Genomic DNA, 23073 nt, shown 5'->3' with positions numbered 1-23073 from the left:
AGTTTGTAGCTGACAGCAGCATCTCCAGGTAGCCAGTCAGTGGGGGCTGTGCAGGAACTTGGCCTTGTCACTTCCCGTGTTCTATCTGTGCCACATTTGCAGGTCTCCACGAGGACCTTAGTGCTTCCTCCTTCCTCTTCCCAGTTGACTGGCTTATCTTACTCTTTACTCATTCAAGTCATTTTCAGAATCACGTTGCCAGGTGGGTTTTTTTTTTTTTTTTTTAATTGTCTGATTTGTGAAAGGAATTTGGCCCTCTTTGTACTTGTTATTTTGAGACTAGGTCTGTCTGAGTTGCCCAGGGTAGCCTTGAATTCACTCTGTAGCTTGCATACACCCTGAACTCCAGATCCCCTTGGTCTCATCCCACCAAGTATCTGGGACTGTAGGTCTGGGCCACCAGACCAGGGGAAATCTTTATGAAAGGTCTTGTATCTGTTTTATTAGATTTATTCCTAACCTTTATATTTTTGTCACTAAAGTAAGTGGTATCTCTTTAAAGTAGACTTACTATCTGAAATACTTTGTTTTTCGTCTTTATTTTCCCCAAGTAAATGCATTTTGAAACGTGGACATCTCTTGCCTGTGCAGTAAAGCTACTAAAAAATTCCAGCATTGCTGAAGTAAAAGTGCCTGTAGATTGTGGAGCACAAAAGGGGAAAATGAGTTTCCACAGGAGCGGCCGCTCTGAGGCACTTCTCTGTGATTGCCCTTCTCAGTGGTGTGCTTAGAGAGTCTGGAAACAAGGCTGATGCATTATGACCTCTTCTTTACTTAAGTTTTTCTTTAAAAATGGAAAATAGACCTTGGTTTGTCTTTGTGTGCTTTTTTTTTTTTTTTTTTTTTTCTTTTTTAACCCTACAACTTGGCACACTGCTCACAGAGCCCGCCCTGTGGCCTCTGGTCTCAGCTGTGGTCCAGAGTCCTCCATTGCTTTGTGGTCAGGCCTCGGCCCTCTTGCTTTTGAGCAGCTCCCTGTCTGTGGGTTTGCTCAGCCCCTGTGTATTTAGCAGCTGGCAGGGCTGAGCAGGGGCTGTGCAACCTGTAGGATAGGCGAATCTCTGGGGGAGGAGGGCAGACTATCCAGGCTGCTGAGGGCGACTGTGGATAATTTGAATACGATTGTGTTGGGGGGGATATGACATGAGGAGCAGGGGCTTGAGGAAAAACGTTGAAAGGTGGGGGCTTGTGCTGGCTAGTCTGCAGGCGCCAGTTGGATTTCCAGCACCTTGGAAGCCGGGCTAGATCCACGGTGACAGCCAGTCTATTGACATGGTGGCTTCATGAGCTGGAAGTTGATTAGTGTCTTCGGAGCTAGTTGTTTGTCAGATGGTTGGCTGCCACTGTGTACTGGGCTTTACCCTCAGAGTCCAAGCAGCTGCCTGGTGCTCTGGCTCAAATTTGCATCCCACTGGCAGGGAATTCAGATAAGACACAGGTAGGAAGAGCAGGCACATCCCTTTGAAGTCATATGAGTTGGCAATGTGGTTCAGCTTGTAACCCAGAGATGGAGTTACTGCGCTAGACGGAAGATGGACAGTGAATCAGGGTCCTGAGTACAGAATCTAACATGGCAGCTTGATGGGGCTCTGGGATGTTTCCTGAAATCAGGCTTTTTTTTTTTTTTTGTACTCTAATATTGTTATTTGAAAGAAAAATTTATCAATTTTTAGCCACCTTTCACTTTTAGTCCCTGCCCATTTTGTTGAATGAACTCCATCTTAACATGACCCGTGACACTTGGCTATTGTGGCCAGTCCTGTGTGTTGGTTGAAGATCCATATTCAAGTGCAGATATTGGCAAGTTCAATATCTGCCCAGTGGCCTTTCCTCCACATCTGTCCTGTTTTCTGCCCTTGGCTTCTTAGAGCAGCCTGAGGTTCAGAAGTCAGGTGCTGCTCCCAGGTTGCTGCTTGTTATATCTGAACAGACACAGAATAGTGAACCACACAGGTCGTGAAACCAAATTTTTGACCCCCAACTGTGAGTGGATATAGGAGCTTCCTGTGACTAGGAAAAGAAGGGACGTTTTTTGAATGCAGGTACTGATGGAGTATTAGCCTCTTCTGTCAGACTTAGAATGTTTCAGAAGTAGAGGTGGCAGTCTGCCTAGATCCAGATCCTGGTTCCCATGTGCCTAGGTGTGGTTTGGGTGGGGGTGGGGACCTGGGGCATGTGCTCTTCCCTGCTCTCTAGCCCCTGTTGATAGGACACCTGTGCTTGCCAGGTGGCTGAAGGGACTTTGAGGCCCTGGCCGCAGCCACCTGTCCCCCTCTTGTCATAGCTATGCTGCAGAGTCCCCACCCCACGCCCCGTAAGGATAAGGCAGGGACTTAGCCTCATCACCATGAGCCGAGTTGAATTGCCGAGTGAGAACCACCTGACTGTTACTCTGTCCTCGGCTGCAGGCCTTCCAGGGAGAAGCCTCTCCCTCCTTCTCACTGTGCCCTGATCCTTCTCATTGGGTTTCCTCTGGCATGTGGGCATGCTGCATTTAGAGCAATGGACAGCGACACTGGGCGTCTCACAGCCTAGCAGTGCTGAGGCTGAAGTGTCTCCCACATCTGTTGTGCTCCTTGTCACTTTACTTGATGAGGGAGGGCCTCTCAGACCAGGATGTTTGCAGTAGGTGCATCCGTGGACCAAGGGTCTCGGCATTATGCCCTTTGGTGGATCATGAGTGCTTCTCCGCAGCGCCTCATGAGTTACCATCCTGCGTGCCCCATGTGATCTCCTTGCATATGCTCTTTGCTGAGTTGACCCTGGCTCCACCGACAATTCTATCCAAGTGAGCACATTGCTTCCACCCTTCTGCTCCAATTGCTCGAAAAATTTTTCACGGACTTGTGGGCTGTGTCTCCATGAAGAATGACCTCCCACTCCCCAGAACACTTTCAGATGATGTGACAAAAAAGTTTCAATAAATATTAGTGAGTTTGGAGTCAGGACTGGTTTTGCAGTTCCACCACTGCCCACTGACTAGAAGTCAGCCTTAGCTTGTTCTGCAGCTGCCTGGACCTGTGCACGAGGTTCTGGGACCAAAGGTAGGACGTTGAGATCATCAAGAGGTCCAGGAGAATTCAGTGTAGACAGTTGAGCTGACTGAGAGCTTTTCCTTTGCTCAAAATACACTGGACTATTTCTGGATTTTTCTGAGGAGTGCAGCCTGTTCTTTCAGGTATAGCAATGGCAAGGGGTGCTGTGTTAGGGGCAGCTGGCAGAAGCCTGCTTTGAGACTCCCTCAGGAACACTGCTGCTTCTCTGTTGAGTAGCTGGAGGGCCCTGGCCTCCTGACCGCAAACTGGGCTCAGCTGTCCTCAACACACACTCCCTGCTACTAGTGCCTTGTGTTCCTCCAGGAAGGTGCTGGACTCGTGGGCGATTCCGAGTCTCCCTCGAGTCCCACTGACGGAGACTGGTGCTTGGAACCTAAGTCTTAGAGCCCAGGCCAGCCCAGGTCTTTGTCCCCAACCTTCTCAGGCCTTTAATGGTGTGTTTGAGGCCAAGACACAGCCTCTGTCCTGTTTGCCTGGGTGGCTGTGACAGTCCCCTGTGCACTGAGGACCCGTGATGAGGTTCAGTGTGTGTGTGTGTGTGTGTGTGTGTGTGTGTGTGTGTGTGTGTGTGTGTGTACTCTGGATTTGTTAGTGTGGATTGTGCATGCATGTGTTCCAGGTCAGCATTAATTGTCTTTCCTTGGTTGCCCCCACTTTTATATTTTTGATTCAGTATGTCTCACTAACCTTGAAGCTCTTAGATTTGGCGAGGCAGGCTGGACAGTGAGCTTCAGAGATTTACCTGTCTCTGCCCCTGAGATGGGAATTACAGCCACCCCAGACCTTTGACATGTGTCCTTGGGATCCTTGTACTGCAGAGTGGCACTTTGTGCCTGAGCTGTGTGTCCAGCCTCTGAGTGTGTTTTTACTTCCTTTTAATTGTTTGGTGGGGCTTGTGATTGCATGCAGGGCCCTCACACATGCTAGGCAAGTGCTCTGTTAGCGAGCTGTGGCCAGCCTCTGAACTGGTTTAAATATTCATTTCTCTCTAGGAAACTGTGGACTGATGGAAATGTATAGGAATCTATATGCAGGAGCGTGCCACTCACTCAGCAAACATCGAGCTGCGCCTGCTGTGCTGCAGGTGGTGCTTGCTTGTTAGTCACTTGAGCAGCAGGGGATGGTGTACTGGTGTGGGAGTGGGGCTGGATTTTAGGCTCCGTGGCTTGGAATCACAGACTGTGCTTGTCTGGGCTCTAGGCCTCTTCTCTGTAAATCCTGGGGTAGAAGTGCTTTGGGGCTCTAGACCACCAAGCCCAATCATATATAAGGTGCGGGTGATGTAGGAAGGGCCTAACTTCCGAGAGTGTGCAAACATCTGGTTCTTCAAGATTTGGTGTGGTTAGAGGTTCTGGAACACCTTTATTCATGTGAGCATGTTTTCACTGCCTCTACTGTACTGCTTGCCTGTGTGAGGTCTGGGCAGAGTAGTAAGACCTAGCCCTGACTGACTCGGGAACCCAAAACTAAGCAGGAGCCACCAGTGAATGACAGTGGGAAGGAGGGGACACCAGAGAGTCATAAGTAGGAAGTGACTGGTTCTTCCATAGAGAAGGTGGGCAGGGAGCAGCCATAGAGAAGGTGGGCAGGGAGCAGCCATAGAGAAGATGAATAGGGAGCAGCCATGGAGAAGGTGAACAGGGAGCAGCCATGGAGAAGGTGGGCAGGGAGCAGCCATGGAGAAGATGAACAGGGAGCAGCCATAGAGAAGATGAATAGGGAGCAGCCATGGAGAAGGTGAGCAGGGAGCAGCCATGGAGAAGATGAACAGGGAGCAGCCATAGAGAAGGTGAACAGGGAGCAGCCATAGAGAAGATGAACAGGGAGCAGCCATGGAGAAGATGGGCAGGGAGCAGCCATGGAGAAGGTGGGCAGGGAGCAAACAGTGTAGAAAGTAGTGCTTGAGTTGGTCTCAAATACCAGTAATTAGTTTAGTCAGAAGCAAGGAGAGGCCCTTAGGGCTGTGGGAACTGAGGTGGTAACCTGCTGGGCTCTGCGGAGGGTACACAATATGGATGCTGGTTAGAAGAGGCCCTTGGGGCAGGGCCAGAGACTGGGGAGACTTGGGCACTACGCTTATGCATCAATGGAAGGTCTTTAAGCCATTGGTGTGGGTGTGCATACATATGTGTGGGTGGCCTGGGGTGGTGTGGTTCTGTTGTACCTTGATAAGATTAATCTCAAGAGCAAAGATGGAGAAGGGTGAGTGAGATGAAAGATGGCGAAGAGGAAGGGTCAATTGAAGGTGAGTGTCCTGAGGAAGAAGGAAGCTAGGGTAATTCTTACATTCATGGCTCAGGAAACTGGGGGTCTGCATGTGTCTTCTTGGATGGGGATAACTTTCTAGGGAATTAGGAAATCTATGACCTTGTGGGGACATAGATGCATGTACATGTGCATGAGGAAGGGCTGCATGCACGCGTGCTACACCCCTCCTTCCCTCCCTTGCTCCTTCCCCTTCTCCCTCTTCCCAGTTACCTGCCCACCCACCCACCTCTCTCTAAGGAAGGAGCCATTGTTTACCAGGCCCTGGTCTACTCTGCATCCCTGTGACCTGCTGGTCTCCAGGGAGCAGAGAAGCTAGTGTTAGTGGTGGGGAAGAGCTGAACCCAGGGTTCGGGAAACACTATGGTGCCTGTGAACCAATAGAAAGTTACGGTCATTGGACTGACTTTCGCAAAGAAACTGGAATTGATAACTGTCTGTTTTGTGACTTAGTATTGGAAACAGTGAGAAATATTGATGGCATATATTTTAAGTAGAAACGTGGGTACATTTTAAATTTTTACTGTGTTCATTTCTTGCTTTACTGCCAATTCCATTTTCTTTCAGATTTTCGAAAGGATCTTGTTTATATGGGCTATCCGACACCCTGCCAGTGGATACGTTCAGGGGATAAACGACCTGGTCACTCCGTTCTTCGTGGTCTTCATTTGCGAGTACATAGGTAGGCGCACACCACAACGCTGTGCCTCCTGGACACCCAGTGTGATCTTCAGTGGATCTGCTGTGCTCACTGCATAGTTACACCAGTGCTGAAAATCACCTCTCAGCATCACAGTACTAATGAATGACAGTTGTGTTAGTCAGGGCTCTTTAGAGGGACAGATCTTATAGACTCAATCAGTCTGTCTGTTTGTCTATCGATCTGGGGATTTATTAGAATTATTTATAGGCTGTGGTCTAGCTAGTCCAACAATGGCTGTCTACCAATGGAAGGTCCAAGAATCCAGTAGTTGTTCAGTCCCCAAGGCTGGATGTCTCAGCTGGTCTTCAATATGTGGTGGAATCCTGAAGAAGTAGGCCAGTGAAGGAATGGACTTCCTAGCAAGAATTAGAGCGAGCAGGCAAAGAGCAAAAGCTTCCTTCTTCCATGTCCTTTTTTAGGCTGCCAGCAGAAGGAGTGGCCTAGACAGCAGTCAAGTTGACAACCAAGGATAGCCATCACAATTGTGCAGAGGGGCAGTCTTATCCTTGAGGCCAGCTTTAACAAACACCACGAAACCCACCCTCAACCACTACAGATATGCTCACAACTGACGATATCCCACTTTAAAATAGTATATGGGGAGAAATGAGCCTATTTGGAAATTTGGTTTTTCCTAGTGGCCCTGAGCTCACTGGCTTTCAGGGCTTCGTTTTAATGGGTAAGGTTAATGTGATAGAGTAGTCAGTGTTTTGTGTATAAATTGTGAACCAGGCATGCTTCTGTTGACTTTTCAGCCTTTTCTAATTCTGACATCCGTAGCATCGCTTTGTGAGAAGATGAATTACATGCAAGCTGATTAGCTGTGTAAGGGGTAGTAATGTGCACCATTACTCTGAGTCCTGTATCTTTAAAAAAATTTAAAGTTTAGTGTGTGTGTGTGTGTGTGTGTGTGTGTGTGTGTGTGTGTGTGTGTGTGTAGGTAGGTAGGTAGGTAAGTAGGTACATGTCCCAACATGCCTGTGGAGTCAGAGGGCAATTTGTGGAAGTCATTTCTCTCCTTCCCCCATGTGCATACTGGAGATTGGACTCAGATTGTCAATCTTGGCAACCAGCCTCTTTGCCCACTGAGTCCTCTAGCCTGCTCATCTGTCCTTTTCTTTCATTTACATTAGAGTAGCAAACTGTAAAATCCTATCACCTGCTCTGAGCAGTTCTGAGTTTATAAAAAGTCTGATTAGTAATGTGTATACTTTCTGATTCATTTGTGAAAACACATTAAGTACATAGGAGGGGTCATTCTTCAGGTTGAGTATTGGCATTTAAAATTGACACTGTTCTCATGAGACCACTCTTTTTCTGGCACTGGCTTGTTTTTGTGTGCCTATAGACTGGAGCATTTCAGCCCTCAGTCTGCTTTTGTGTTTATCTGGAGAGATGGGATCACTCAAGGTTACATCCAGTCAGTGAACTGATTATAGCAAAGGTCATTGCTAAGCAACTAGGGAGAGCCACTGCTTACTCCGTAGCATCTCTGTCCTCTTACTCCCCATCTGAGACGTAGCAGGGTGCTCCTGATGGTCCTGGAGTGGTCGGACCTTTGTCTGTGGCCCTCAGTTAATGGAGAAATTCAGTCACAATGCTTAGAGGATTGATGGTCCAGGCTAAATAGACCATTTGATTAATGTGGGAAATAATGTGTTTGAACTGTTTACCACTGACTTATGTTGTAAGACCCAAGCAATTCTAATGCATTTCCTGATTATTAGCAGACAGGGGGAATGGCCAAGACCGTGGTGTTAATTGTCTAGGAGAAACAATGATTGGAGGAGGTAGGGACTGTGCTCTGTGAGTTGGTCCTGAACTGGGCTCAGAGATGCTCTTGCAAGCCCTTCCCCACATAGTTGAACACACACACTTGAACATATACATGCACTTACGCACACGTGCACACATGCACACACTTGAACACACACATGTATAGATACATGTGGTGGTAATCTAATTGTACTGAATTATTATTCTGATTGTATGTTAATAAATAAAGTTGTCCGGGGGTCAGAGCTATTAGAGCCATAGCAAGAGTGTGGCGGTGGTGGCACACGCCTTTAATCCCATAGATATCTGTGTGTTCAGGGTCAGAGCTATTAGAGCCATAGCAAGAGTGTGGCGGTGGTGGCACACGCCTTTAATCCCATAAGATCTCTGTGTGTTCAGGGATATAGTCAGCATTGGAGACATATGCCTTTAAGACCTAAGGGGCTGTACATTCAGACAGTGACGAGGCAGTCATGTGTTTGGGTTTACAACCAATGAGAAGGCAGAACAACATACTATAAAAAAACGAACCGACAGGAAGTAGGTCTCTTTTTCGCGAAGCTGGGACAGCAGGAGGAAGGGTGAGATTTTAGCTCTGAGCTCTGACCTCTCGGCTTTCTCTTTTACATTGTTTTTGTGTTTCGTATTTAATAAGACGGTTGGATACATCAATATCTGGCGCCCAACGTAAAACTCTAGCTATAGATACACACGAACACACACACACATGAACTTACATACACACACTAAATAAACAAGTTAAAAAATTTTTTAAAGGGAGACAGTGGTGGTACATGCCTTTAATCCCAGTACTTGGGAGGCAGAGACAGGCAGATCTCTTAAGTTCAAGGCCAGTCTGGTCTATAGAGCGAGTTTCGGGATAGCCAGGGCTATACAGAGATAATTTTTTTTTAAAGTTACAGGATGCAGAGAAATAGCCCAGTGTGGAGAAGAAACTCTGGGCCCATGAAAGATGAATCGGTGACCACAGCAGTGTATTGGAGAACTTTAGAGAGATGGACTGTTCTCACAGAGAACGTCCTGAACTGTTGTTGTCAGAGTGAGGATGACCCAGACTTGCACACCTGTCTACAGCTGATACTCCTGCAGGCTCTGAGGAAAGGCATCTGCATGGGCTGCATGTCTCAGGAGTTTTGACAGGAGCAGGCAATCACTGCTCTGGACCAGCCCTGAGGAGGGCAGGTCTGAGGGAAGGATGGGAAAGGGTCTGCATCATCTTCAATATCACTACAGCTAAGGGAAGAGGTCACAGTCATGGAGAGTGGGCCCAAGTGGGAGGCACGCAGGCAAGCAGGTGAACCCTTTGCCTGCTATGACTCCGTTTATACGAGCCCTCCTGGGTGTCCGCCTTTTCTTGGAACTCAGGACTCTTTTGAGTGTGTCACACTGTGCAGACTAGGAGTTTGGCAAGCCCATCTGGATTGCATCTCTAAGGTGTTTCTCTGCCGTGCAGTTAAGAGCCAGGGAGGGCTTTAAAACCCTCATAAGAGAGTGTTGCCATTTGGGGAAGTAGAGCTAAGGGGGAAAGGGTAGGTGGGAACACCCGACCTTCCCATTGGTGGGCCACTCTTCGGGGCTTCTCTCCTCCAGGTGGCTGAAGGGTCCCTCCAGTTCCTGGGATGCAGTAAAGGTGAGCAGACGGGAGGAGGGTGGTTGTGCAGTCCACGGTCACTTGAGGGTGGCAGTGACTTTGGTGCTCCCTCCGAATCCTCTGCCGCACACCTGTATTTGCAGTTCTCAGTGCCTTTTCTGCACGAATGTAGCATATGCTCCCTATATTGTATTGAGACATCTTCCTGAGGAGGCTCATTCCTGCCTCCTGCGTGTGCTGTTCGGTGAGGTAATGTCGTGTAATTCATGAACTCATTCTGCTGGTATTGGATTTTTTAAAGCCCCCCTCCTTGTATAATTTTTAAGTAAATCCTGTACTTTTAAAACAGCCACTATCATATTCTGTCCAAGAATGTTAAATTTGGCTTAAAATTAAGAAACATTATTCCATCACCTTGGATCACACATTTTCAGCAGAGTATGTATTTTAGCTTAAATAAATATTTTGAGCCTAGAAACAACAACAACAACAAAGCTGCATTCCCCCCACGCACCTCTGCTATTTCAATTTAGAAACAATTTTGACCAGGCACTTTGGGCTGATACCTTAGGGTAATTGAATGTTGGTTGGCTGCACGGGAAGAATGGCGATGACTGTTGCGCACGATGAAGAATATCTCGCCGTGGATTCTCGCTCAGGAGCTTTAATCTCAGGCTGATTTGATTCTGTATGTCATCCTCTCATAAATTACTCCTGAAAGCAAACATGGCAGGGGACTGGAACAAACAATGCATTTTCCTGTGAGCATTAAGAATATTTATTTCCGGGTTTCCCGTGTAAGGCAGAACGTCAGAAGTACAGCTTGCTCTCAGCACTGCTTTCTGGAGAGGATGCTTCTGAGCATGGTTGAAGCAAGTGCCGCCAGCGGGCTGTCACCAGTGTGGCTGGCACAGGAGACACGTCCCCACCAGAGGACTGGACACCAGCTGGGTTCCAAGCATGGATTCCCCTCCAGTTTGCATTGCCACAGACGCTGGGCTTTGAGGGACAGTGAGAGGATGACTCTGCTGCTTCAGCCTTCTCATTCAGAGTCAGTTTTCGCAGTGTGTGCTTTCGTGTGGGCCTTCCGCCTTACCTCTCTGTGTCTTTCTCCTGTGTGATGTGAGCCTCTACAGCAGCTAAACTCATCTGTCCAGCAATTCCCTCAGTGGGGAATCGCTGCTGCCGTCCACAGGCTGTTTCCAAGCCCTCAGAGGCGTGATACAGAGTGTCTGTGTACAGTGCAGTTTCTGTGGCAGCTGTCATCTAGCAGGAAGTGGAGACAGGGGGTGAGTGGGCTGGAGTGTGACTGATACAGGTCTCCTGTCTCGCAGAATCCCAGTGCCTACAGTTGTACGAACATTTACAAAGTGCCTGAGCAATGGACTTCTGCTGACAGATTGGCAAACAAATTCAGTCAGTGTGGCCACGTGGGCCAGGAGACGTCTCTGGGAGGCGTGGAGCTTTCCTAGGCCTTGTCAGTGCACTGTTGTACATGGTAGCCACAGTGTTGTGTGTGCGTGTGTCAGGAGTGTTTTCCCTTCGCTATTCAAGTATTTACAAAGTCATCCAACATTTGAAAAGAAATATTTAAAAATTGGTAATATGGTGGTTCTGATAATGGGTAGGAAAACTCAGCAGAAGACCAGTGAGGATCTGGAAGGTGGAGGACCAGTGAGAACCATCCACTTCTCAGCCAATCTGCTGGTCACTGTGCCCAGCGGCACAAAGGACATGCTCATTCCCAGAGCATAGGGCGCTTGCTCCTTGCTAGCTGGGTGCTGACACTAAGAGAGCCTCATGCAAATCAGGCATGCTGTGTTCTAGACAATAGCATCAGAGCAGAAATTAGTGACCATCTGAGAAGACTGGAAACTTTAGAACTCAGAAAGGCCGTGAGATGAAGAAGGGGAACTTGAAACATGGAACCCGCGGGTGCAGCCGGGTTATATGCAGCAGAGACCCAGAGGTGAACTGACTGAACTAAGAAGTGCTCTTAAGCTGTTAACGCACTGATCACTGACACCAGAAGAACAAAGAAAAGCAAGAACAAACAGACGAGGGGGAGGGCTGTGCATAACAGAGCGGAAATATGTAGAGCAGAGCAGAGGAAGTCCTCGCAGCTTCAGTCAAGCTGAGCAGGTTTGAGAAAGGCAGGAAAGGAAGAGAGGGAGACACTCAAGCAGCTGGCACTGTTCTTTTCAGAAATGGAGAGCACAAGGGGATTTCATGAATAACCCGCCGAGTAAGTGCAGAATGGAGGAATTCCACAGAAGGCACTGTTTCCCAAGCTGCGCTGACTGACTCCACATAGCCAGGCTGATGGTCAGACACCAGTGTGTGTGTGGCTGCAGACGAGAATTTGTGAGTGACATTTAAATCAGTTGCCTTTGAGTAGAGCAGACAACCCCCAATGTATAAGTAAGTGTGCCTCCTCCTAGCCACTTGTCTCATAGTCACTCCTCATAGTCTCTGGCTGTGGCCAGAGAGCATGGTGCCCAGAGGAAGCAGGGATTCCTTAAGTGTGTAGCCTGTAATTGAGTTGCTAGCTTTTCGGTCTGCCCTACATACCTGCAGATTTCAGATTTGCTCTTCTCCAGTCTCATGAGCCAATTCCTGGAAATTAGTTTCTTCCCCTCTCCCCCACATGTTTATAGGTATAATACACACCTATATCTTATACATAGATGAGATTGAATTAGTAATATCTAAAACAGTCCCACGATGCCCAGACCATATGTGTGATAAAGAGTTAATGTGACTGCGCCACAAAGTTTTTCCAACAGAAGAGGGAGGAACACTTCTACGTTGATCATGCGGGGCCATTGTTGCCCCATGAGCAGAACCAGATGGGAGACCCTGCAGGAAGAGAACGACACACTGGGATTTCTTAACAAATGTTAGCAGCCAGGTGTAGCAAAGTGGATGAAGGGATTCTGTATTGTGAGAAGTAGAGTTTATTCCATGACGGCAATAACGCTTCAATGTATGAAAATCAATATATTATCCTTTGTCTACAGACTAAAGACGAAAACCAAGTGATTATGTCATTTAGCATAGAAAAAGATATTGACAAAACCCAATGGAACCTAACCCTTTGGAGGAAAACCATTTTACAAATGAGTCCTAGAAGGAATGGCCATAATGGGACAGCTAGATATCATCCTGCAAAGGAGTAAAGCCTCTCACATGACAGCATTATGTGAATCACAGACCTAAGTCTAAGAGTTCACGAGAAGCCAGGCATGGGGGTGCACATCTTTAATGCACATCAGGCAGATTTCTGAGTTCAAGGCCAGCCTCCACTACATAATGAGATCCTGGCTTGGAAAAAAAAAAAGGTTTATGAAGTCAGCCATCATGACCTGGGTTAGACTACACCAGAAGCAAAAGAGACAAAAGCATAAAAAGAAGCTTCCTGAAATGAAAGCTTTTGTGTTGTAAACAATACCCTCAAGAATGAAACCACAAACATTATAAGAATGCTGAAAGTCTGGAATCTGCTGTGTACAGAATATAACTCAGTAAGATGAGCCACTCCAAAGAGGGCAAAGTGTTTCAATGGACGTTTCTCCAAAGAGGATATGTGACTAGCCAATAAAAATATTCACTAACGTTAGTCACCCGGGAAGACAATGTGAGCCAGCTCTTCATACCTACCATAGGAAGGATGGCAGTGACATGCGCTGTGGTTTGAATGTATACTGTCCCCGCAGGCTCATGTGCCTGAACACTTGCTCCCAGCTGCTGGCACTGTGGCTGAAGGCTGTGGAACCTTTATGAGGTGGACTGTTCCTAAGGGAGGTCATTGGTGGTGGCCTTGAGGTTTTGTAGTCCCACCCCATCTCCTGTCTTCGTTCTAACTGCTACAGTGTGACCAGCTCGCTCACTCTCCGGCCACCATATCTCCCATGCCATGCTGGTCTGCACGCTCAGACTGCGCCATGGCAAACCCCTTCATTGCTTCTTGTCAGGCATTTGGTCACAGTAACAGAAAGGTGGGTGGGGGGATTGCCTGGAAATGAGTGCAGGATTTCCTCTGGAGGTGTAAAAACATTAGATGGTGAATTGTGTGGTATTTAAATTGTATCTCAAAAAGGAAATGGAGCCCTTCATTTGTGAGGAGAGATCCCAGTTTCCTGTCAGTTTTGTAGTTTCCTGGTGGCCGACACATGCATAGCTTCTCCTTTTTCTGTTGCTGATAATACATGCAGCATTTGAGTAAATACAGTCTTGGTTGCATTTCTACTATTTTTCAGAGGCACCAAGAATGACTGACGCATCTTGGAAGAGGTGTCACTGAATCAATGTCTGTAGCCATTTTTAAGTCTTGATAGCATTTACTGGGCAGTTTACTATAAAGATGATGGGACACATATCTTCATCAGCCATTCGAGGGACTTCCATTTCCTTTTGTCTTTGATGTGATCTAGTATGATTGGCTGGAGAGGGCTCATTTGTGTGTGTGTGTGCTCACAATGGGCTTCATTCACTCATAGACTTGACTGTATCCTTGCAAGGCTGCATGGCCCAGAGCTCAAATACTCAGTGACTCAGAGGGTTCAATGAACATCAACAGCAGTTAGTATTCTCTCCAGTATTCATATTTGAGTGTTTGCCTCAAGTGTGTGTGTGTGTGTGTGTGTGTACATGCATAGCAAAGCAAAACAGCAGTGGAGGTGGAACCTGGTGACTGCAGTTGTTTGGTAGGTGTGTGGCAATGTCGCAGAAGCAAGAATCTCACTGACAGTCTTTTGGACTTGGCACATGAGTGACTGTGCTCACAGGAGTGCCCTAGCCTTGGGTTAAAAGGCAGTGGAAGGGTGGTCAGTGTGGGCAGCTTTATAGAGATTTGGCCTCCGTCTCAGTTGCATTGTTTGTCTCTGATGGATGTTTCTGGAAAGGAAGCATGTGAAGGCTGTGGTGGTCCTCCTTAGGAAGATATCTGGCTTTGGGCTTGACCTTGACCTGTATTTCCAGACTGACTTGGAGCCTATGGTGACTACTCAGGAGCTGCCAACAGCTTCAGCCAAGGTGTGGCCTTGCTTGCTGCTTCCCTGTGTGCTGTGTGTTGTTTGTGGTGGGTCACAGGCATTGCACTGAGTTATGAGGGCCTTTTGCTGTGTTCTGATTTGTCACTTTGTGTTTTAACTGACAGCCTGAGAAGACAGATGTCTGCTGGCATACTGATAAATTGTTATGGAATTCTTACTCTGGTGTCATGAGGCTTCGTTTCTGGTTCATACGCGCAGCCATTTGTGAGATTATTGCAGGTGTAAGTGCTCCGCCAGTCGGATGGAGCCTTAACTGCCGTTATTAATGAGCTCACTTTGTCAGATGCTGTGCTAAGTGCTTAATTACTCCGTAGCCTGGATCCTTAAAAGCTTGGCCACAGCACCCGCTTCCTTGTTGAGCACGCGGGGCATCATGAGCTGTTGAGACTTCCTGAGGCTGCTGAGGTGCGTTGAGCTGCTGGTGTGGCCTGAGGGCCCTAGAACTCAAGCCTTATCTATCTCAGTGGGACACGAGGAAGGGGGCACATGGGAGGGCCCGGCATTCCTGGCATGGGTTTTCGTTCTGTAGGACTCAGGTTGGAGTCGTGTCTCTGTCTGTGGGGTTTGTGTAGTGCTCCTTTCCCAGCTCTAGGACCCATGCTGTACCAGGAGGGTCTTCGCATGCTCAGGTCAGAGGGAGCCCTTCCCTCCTCCTCTCCAAAGCGTTATTTATTCTCTGGGATGCTTTGAAGGGGCTGGGCCTGGGAGGGAGTCTGAGAAAGGTGCAGTGCAGGCTTTCTCTTGGTACCAGCAGCCTGGATTCTTGTTTCCAGGATACTGAGCACACAGTTAGACGCTTGCTTTGTGTCTTCCCTCTTGTTCTGTTATTTGGGGGGCAGTGTTGGTAAGCAGTGCTCAGTGGCAGCCATTGTCTTCTGCTACCTGTGTTTCTTCCCTCCAGAAGTGTTTCCTGTTTCAACAAAGTGGAAATAAAGTTCCTAACCCAAAAGTAAACTAGCAAAATCTAATTCTTTCAAAGTGGGGCCATTCTCTTTAAAAAATTTATTCTTTCACAATTTTATACACATGTATAAAATATTCTTAGAGCAAAGTCCCCTGTTTTATTACTCTCCCCCACCAAATCCCATCTTCCTATTTCCTGATTTTCTGTGTGCACATGTGTGTGTACATGCGTGTTTATGTATGTGTGCATGTGTGCGTGTGTGTGTGTGCGTGTGTGTGTGTGTGTGTGTGTGTGTGTGTGTGTGTACATGTGTGTTTATGTACGTGTGTGTGTGTGTGTATGCGCGCGCGCATGCTACTGCATTAATCAGGGTTGCCTGCCTGAGCATGGATGGGGTTATCCATTTGAGCAAAGGCAGTGTAGCAGTGGCGGTACCACTGAAAGATAGACTTCCCCTTTTCCGCAACCACCGGTAGTTCTTCAGGGAGGCCTCGGGCCTCATGAGACTCTCTTTACACAAGATGGAAAGTGGATGGGCCTCGGGTAGCAAGAATTGTTAGAAGGTCTTATTAACAGAAACAGACCTGGAGCCAGGTATTGGGGTGAACGCTGGAAGATCAGAGAAGCAGAACAAGTCACAACTACCTCACCTTGCCAGTTCCTCACCTGATCCTGTTTCCTCAGACTGGAAGCCTCTGAGTCCTCATCCAGAATGAGTCTCAGCTGAACTGTAGCTCAAAAGCCTAAATGCTTAACCAGCCAAATGCTTCTAGTTTCTGGTCTCCACGCCTTACATATCTTTCTGTTTTTGCCATCACTCTCTGGGGTTAAAGGCTCACTTCTTGGGATTAAAGGCGTGAGTCACCATGCCTGGCTGTTTCCAATGTGGCCTTGAACTCACAGAGATCCAGAGGGATTTCTGCCTCTGGAATTCTGGGATTAAAGGTATGTGCTACCACTGCCTATCCTCTATGTTTAATATTGTGGCTGTCCTGTTCTCTGACCCCAGATAAGTTTATTAGGGTGCACAATATTTTGGGGAACACAATACCACCATAGTCTTTTGAAATTCTTCTTCCATCCATGACATAAAGTTGCAAGTTCTGTGCAGGCAGGCACTGCTTTTGTGAACTCCTGGGTGCAATGGCTATGCTGTGTCCGGAAGGCAGCATCTCCCAGCTCCCCTCCGATCTTCCCAGTCTTTTATCTTTCTGCTCCCTCTCTGTGATGTTCTCTGAGACTTGGAGGAGGTGATACAGATGTCCCATTTAGGACTATGGACTCAACCATCACATGTTCTTAGTACATCCACTACTTATGGTTCTCTGATTTGACTGCTTCCTAATGCAGACAGAAGCTTCTCTGGCCAAGGTTAGTGCAAAACAGATCTATGAATATAAATAACTATTTAGAAGGCAGTTTGACAACACATCCATTTAGCAACACAATAATAGTAGATTCCCCTTGGAGCCTATGACCTTCTAGCTATGGACTTTGGATCAGGTTTACAGTACCAGGAACCGATTCTTCCTATGTAGTGGGCCTCAAATCTAATCAGCAGACTGTTGGTTACCCCTGTAGCAGTCACCACTATTGCATTAGTGGACACATCTTGGCTGGCAGAGCCTAGCTTGCAGGGTTTATAGCCTGTGTAGTACCTTCCAACTCTGTAAAAGCTAGCCATCAGGAAGGAAGCTACCAGCTCAGTTCCAGCTACATTTCTCTATGCCTCACAACTAAAGTATGTGGTGCTTTATAGCAGTCAGGTCTTACCATTTAGTTCTGGTGAGCAACCAAGAACAATGACAATTGCCTGCATTGTTTTAGGGGCCTCTGGGATCTCTTCTGTTAACAACTCTTAAGGTCATGCCCCACACAGTACTAAGAGTTTTGTTTTTGACATCTCCCATGTGTGCTGTCCAGAGCCCTAGAGAGTTCTTCATGGAAAAGTGGAGGGAGATATCCTTAGATAACCTGCCTGCAGGCAGGTTCAGTGTTTCCTCTTGTTTAGAAGACAGAAGAGCAGCAGATCGCTGGAAGTGTATTTATGATGGCCTTTTGTAAGAGAGGGAGGGAGGGAGAGTATGAATATATGTATGTGTGTTTGTATGCACAAGGCCAGAAGTCGGCAATGGGTGTCAAAAGACCTTTCAAAACTGAACGTAGAGCTCACTGATTTGGCTTGACTGGCTATCCAGCAAGCCCCTCAAATCCTCTGCCCGTGTCTTCTGAGCACTGGGGTTACAGGAACAGTCTGCCATGCCCAGCTTTTTACATGGGTGCAGGAAATTAAACTCAGGACCACATGCTTGCCTAGCAAGCACTTGACTGACTAAACTACTTTCCCCCCTCCCTCCCCCCTCCCTCCCCCCTCCCCCCTCCCTCTCTCCCTCCCCCTTCCCTTCCCCTCCCTCCCTCCCCCTCCCTCTCTCTCCCTTCCCTTCCCCTCCCTCCCTCCCCTTCCCTCTCCCTCCCTCCCTCCCCCTCCCTCTCTCCCCCTCCCTCCTCCTCCCTCTTTTCTTTTGGCATTCTTCCCGCCTCAGCTTCCCACTTGCTTGGACTATGTGAGTGTGCCACTGTGTTCAGTTGCTTCGTGACTTTTCTTTAAAGATTTATTTATTTATTTATTTTGTATACAGCATGTATGGACTGCAGGTCAGAAGAGGGCGCCAGATCTCATTACAGATGCTTGTGAGCCACCATGTGGTTGCTGGCAATTGAACTCAGGACCTCTGGAAGAGCAGTCAATGCTCTTAACTTCTGAGCCATCTCTCCAGCCCTGCTTCATGATTTTTATTTAGCTCTTAAAAGAATAAACTAAAATATTCAGTTTTGAAAATGAATAAAACATACTTGTTTCCATTTGCACTGAAGATTGGGCCATTTCTAGAAACCAAGTGGTTTCATCAGCACTTAATGGTACAAATTTTACTAAATTTTTTTTACACCTGGAAACCTTTTGCTGGTCTGTGTCCATAGGTAGTATGTTATCATTATTCATCATGTATTCCCAAATATGGTTTAAAGAAACTAAAGTTATAGAGGATGGTGGCCAAGTAAGGGATGCCCTAGGGTCCTGAAATGTGAACAGTGCCTTCTCCTATGAGCTCGAGTTTCTTGTTTTGTTGCTCCACGACTGCATTATCTTCCAGGAGGGTGTAAAGGAAATCTGGAGACAGCAGTGGAAGCCCTTCCCCCCAGGTTCCATGGAGCACAGTGAAAGAATTATTTTCCAGCCACAATGGCAGAAAGAAAAGTTGGCAGAGGAGGAGGCGTTGCCATTATGAAGCAAATCAGAGGAGGCAGCAGGCTGCCAGCAGCTCTCCTGATGTGGTGTTGGCACACTGATTGTCGGGGCAGATTCTTACTCTGCAGCCTCAGGTGATGGTGTCTTTAGCAAGTGGACAAAATCCCAAGACCATTTAGGGAGGGCATCTTTTCCCCAAGTTACTCACAGGAAGGGCTCTGTGCTTCTCGGCTTTCCTGCACTGGTACCAAATACCTGGCTCATTAACTTGCAATAAGAAAAGGTCTATTTAGGTTTATTGTTTTGCAGGCCCAAGGTCAAGATTACCAGGCTGTGTTGCTGTGTGCTTTTGGTGAGGCAGCATGTGATTGTGGCAAGTGCATGTGTGGTGAGGCAGGATCCATCACTTTGTAAGTGATGGGCTGGGGTTCCCCCATGACCTAGGGACCTCCCATGGTGCCTTGTCTCTGAAAGGTCTAATACTTACTAATGGCCTCTCCCTTAACACATGGATGACTGGGGGACAGTCAGTGTTCAAAGTCAAACAGGTGGTGTCACATTGCATTTTAGAGCAACACTGCAGATGCTCTTCTTTTTTGGAAGACATAAGAACATTCTGTCCTCTTTTATGGTGTTTTCAGATCACACTTCAGATCAAACAGATCATCTACTATTCATAGATGATTAATACTGAAAGGAGAGGAGGAAATGCAGAGATAAAATATCCATTGCTCACATTTGTTCATAAATCTAAAGGTGAAAATCTTGTGCATTATAGAGAAAAGGAAGTGGGCATCTGCAAAGTAATAAGTCATCAAAATATTTAAAAGGTAGTGTGCTTAGATGATGAAAATAGAAGAAACAAAACCCTATCCCCACCAAAGACGCATTTGCCATTTTGGAGTTATAATTTTATCTCAGCAGTTGAGTGAGTGAGGAACCCTATGCAGGTGGGGTATGTCCACACTGAATTTGGAACGTGTCATCAGTATTTGCAATTCTGAGATGGTTCAGGTTTAGTCACGATGGTTGCTGAGCAATTGCAGCCCCTCTGCATCCATGGAGATTGGCTCCTGGACCCCTGTGGACAATGCAGTGTGCAGATGCTCACATCCATATATGCATGCATAGCATTTGCATGCAGCCTTCACCTCCTCCCATATACTTTAAACAGTCTCTAGATGACTCATCATACAGTGCATGTTAATGCAGTGTAAGCAATTGTTTTCCTGCATTGATCAGGGAATAATGACAAGAAAATGGCTGTGCCTGTTCTGTACAGACACAGATTTTGAGCTGCGATTTTAAGAATCCATAAATGTGGGTCTCATGCATATGGAGGGGCCATGGTTCTTGTTCTCTAGGACAGTAAATGACAGAGGGATTGGTTCACTTTCCTGAATTCCAGGGAGATGTCTTTCAGACAGTCTTATACCCAGAGTGATTGGCCCTGGTGATGGGGTAGAGGCAGGCTTCCCAAATGAGTTTGTAACATTTAAGTCTGGACACATGTATGGGCTGTGCAGCTTACCAGCTGATTTTCAAATTTGAAAATCGATGCTGTGGTAAATGAATGCCCTGGCTGGTTTTTGTCCACTTGACATAAGCCTAGACATAACTGAGAAGAGGAAACATCAATTGCCCTCATCATATTGGCCTGTGGGGCATTTTCTTGATTAATGATTGATGTAGGAGAGAGCCCAGCTCACTGTGGATATCCTATTCCTGGACATGTAGCCCTGGACTGTGTAAGAAAGGTAGCTGAGCCAAGCCAGGGGTACAAACCAATAAGCAGTGTTCTTCCATGGTCTCTGCTTCAGTTCCTGCCTCCAAGCTCTGCCTTGGTTTCCATCAATGATAGACTGTAACCTGTAAGCTGAAATAAACCCTTTCCTCCCTAAGTTACTTTTGGTCAGTGTTTTATCACAGCGTCAGAAAGTAAATTAGGAGAAGGAGTATACAGATCTTGGATGTACACCCCGTCCTGCTCACTTTAGGAAGAAAAAGAAGGGCTTGCAGTCATCCTGCATCCCAAGCACACCTTCCTGTTGTGGCGGGTGCTGTGCCCCCGCTACGTTTTACATATATTCTTTCTAATCTTTAAAGTCAATCCCATACCTCAGCAGGGAAATTGATGCCTATGAAGTTCAGGAACATGGTAAGGGAATTCTGCCCTTTTCCTAGTTGAGAACACAAGGCTGTCATGGTTCTTTCCTTCTTTCCTTGGGTTCAGGGAGTCTGTCAGGACCTAGCAGGTACCTGTGTGCTGTTCACCTTCAGGCACCAGTAATGGAACCATCTTGTTTTCTGTCTTACTTTTGTTTTGAGTGGTTTCTCATTCTGAATGATGGATGAGGAAGGCATGTCTTTCTGTGAGTGAAGAGCTTGGCTTTATGAGGACATCTTCTTCACTCTCAAAGGTCCACCTTAGCCATGGCCATCTGTTTCTTGAGGGACGTCTCAGTGAGTCTCCTGTGGGTAATTAGAAGTGGCTACTCTGGTCACACTTTCACAGCTGCTTAGCTATGCCAGCGATGTCAGATGGCTGAGGTCTTGCCTCAGTAATAAGAATCGAACAATATTCAAGAAGGATTCAAACTGCATTAATATTTAAGAGCCTTTCTAGATCCAGAGAGTGCCCGTGAACCCCTCCTGAATGTAATGTATACAGCACATGTCAATTAGGAAGAGAGATGATGTGCGCTTGGCTCCCCGTCCGCTGAGGCTCCCTCTGATGCATCCCAGGACGTGCCTCTTGCTGGAACACGCAGATTGCCGCATCCCAAAGGGATTCTCATGGAAAAACAGGCTTTCCATTACTTTGCCGTTCCTAATAGATCTGTGTCCCAAATAGGAAGGAAAATCAATTTAATTACTTATGAAACTTTTCCTTCAGGGTGAATGAATTATGGGGAAAAAATGAAGTGTCTGTCTATCATCAGTAACTTTATTTCAGGCCGAGGATGAGAGATAATAATTTGCTCTGAAGACTAGGTGTTGGGTCACTAGTGAAAATAGAGAAGGCGTGCCAACGTGCACACGTACCCAGGGCTGCGAGGCGGAACACTTACCTGCTGGGACTTCCTGGAAATGAGCTTGAGAACCATTGGCAGCTAAGATGGTACTGAACAGAAGCCACAGGCCGGTGCAGGTGTCAGAGTAGGAGAATTGTGAAAGAGGAGAGAGCTAATTGCAATTAATGTAATTAGGAGGGGAGAGATGTTCTCTAGAGGGAACCGCATGCTTCACTTCTGGCTGCTGTTCCCAGCCTTCCTGTGGTATCCTCTCCCTGTAATTAATGAACCCTATCTCCCATCGGAAGCCACGAGGTGCTGGGCTGGGCTGGAGTCTGCTTGACACTCCTTAGCTGGGTCAGGAGGCAGCTCGGAGTTTCCTCTCTACATGGTGCAGCTTTGCAGTGTGGCCATATCTGAGGAGCAGAATTTGGAAACTGAGGCAGGGAGAGAACTGGTCTTTTAGCTGAAGCTTAGTGCTCAGCTGTGAAGGACAAAGTGTTGCTAGATGGCCAGGTGGAACACCAGAGATGGTGACTGAGAAGATGAACCACCCTTCCTTCAGGACATGGCCCCATCACCCTTCTACCATCACCACTGTCCCACTTTACCTCCCACAAGGATGTCTTCTTGCCCCTGTACCCGCTGCCCAGCTCCTGGCAGCCACTCATCTCCCATCACTTCTCTGTGTAGATTGCCCACTCCACGGGTTTTGTCATCCATGGTGTGACCTTGTCTGATTGGCTGCTTTCGTGTATCATAATGCTTCTGGACCCATCCCTGGGAAGCACATGCCGGCACTCCTTTCTGTGGCTGGAGTTTTCTCTGATGTGAAGAGAACTCTTCAGCTGTTCCTCAGTGGGAAGACACTGGGCTGCTTTCGTCTTTGGCAGCTGGGAGCATTCATTCCATTTCTACACAGATGTGATTTCAGGTCTTGGAGTGGAATGGCTGAGCCCATGAGAGTTCTGTTTTTACCCAAGTCCTTGTGCCATTTTACAGCCCTGTTGGTAACATGGTTTTCTTGTCAGCTTTTGTTCCTTTGTTTTAGCTATCCTAGTAGATACAAAGTGCTATTTAATTATAGTTTTAATTTGTATTGTTTGTTGACTAATAACGTGGAGTATGTTTTATGTGTTTATTATTTTTACATAGCAGTTATATTTGTTAATGATTGGATTCATTTAGGAACCTTTTAATTTTAAATGTAATTTTTTTTCTTTTTTCTTTTCTTTTCTTTTCTTTTCTTTGTCTCATATGGTAGCTTGGGCTGACTTGGCATTTACTACTTAGTTCAAGCTGGCCTTGAACTCTTGGTAGTCCTCCTGCCTCAGCTTTCCCAGTGTGAAGCCACCACCACTAGTGACATACTGTTATTTGAATAAACTTTTCACTTTTCTACTTGGGCTTTTCCATCTGTTATAAAACTGATTTTGAATTGT

The 23073-nt window shown here is 46.9% G+C and overlaps 1 protein-coding gene across 1 annotated transcript in view; it reads left to right on the top strand.

The window, feature by feature from the left end:
* Tbc1d22a (TBC1 domain family member 22A) overlaps positions 1 to 23073 on the top strand; it is a 304315-nt gene that overhangs the window by 101701 nt on the left and 179541 nt on the right. The window contains exon 8 of the mRNA XM_028878158.2: positions 5889 to 6003. Within this exon, the coding sequence (XP_028733991.1) occupies positions 5889 to 6003 (115 nt within the window). The remainder of the gene's footprint in view (positions 1 to 5888; positions 6004 to 23073) is intronic.

This window comes from Peromyscus leucopus, chromosome 20, assembly GCF_004664715.2.
Source record: "Peromyscus leucopus breed LL Stock chromosome 20, UCI_PerLeu_2.1, whole genome shotgun sequence".
NCBI classification, from domain to species: domain Eukaryota; kingdom Metazoa; phylum Chordata; class Mammalia; order Rodentia; family Cricetidae; genus Peromyscus; species Peromyscus leucopus.
The sequence above is the reverse complement of the archived record's forward strand: the minus strand, read 5'-3'. Positions and strand labels throughout refer to the sequence as shown.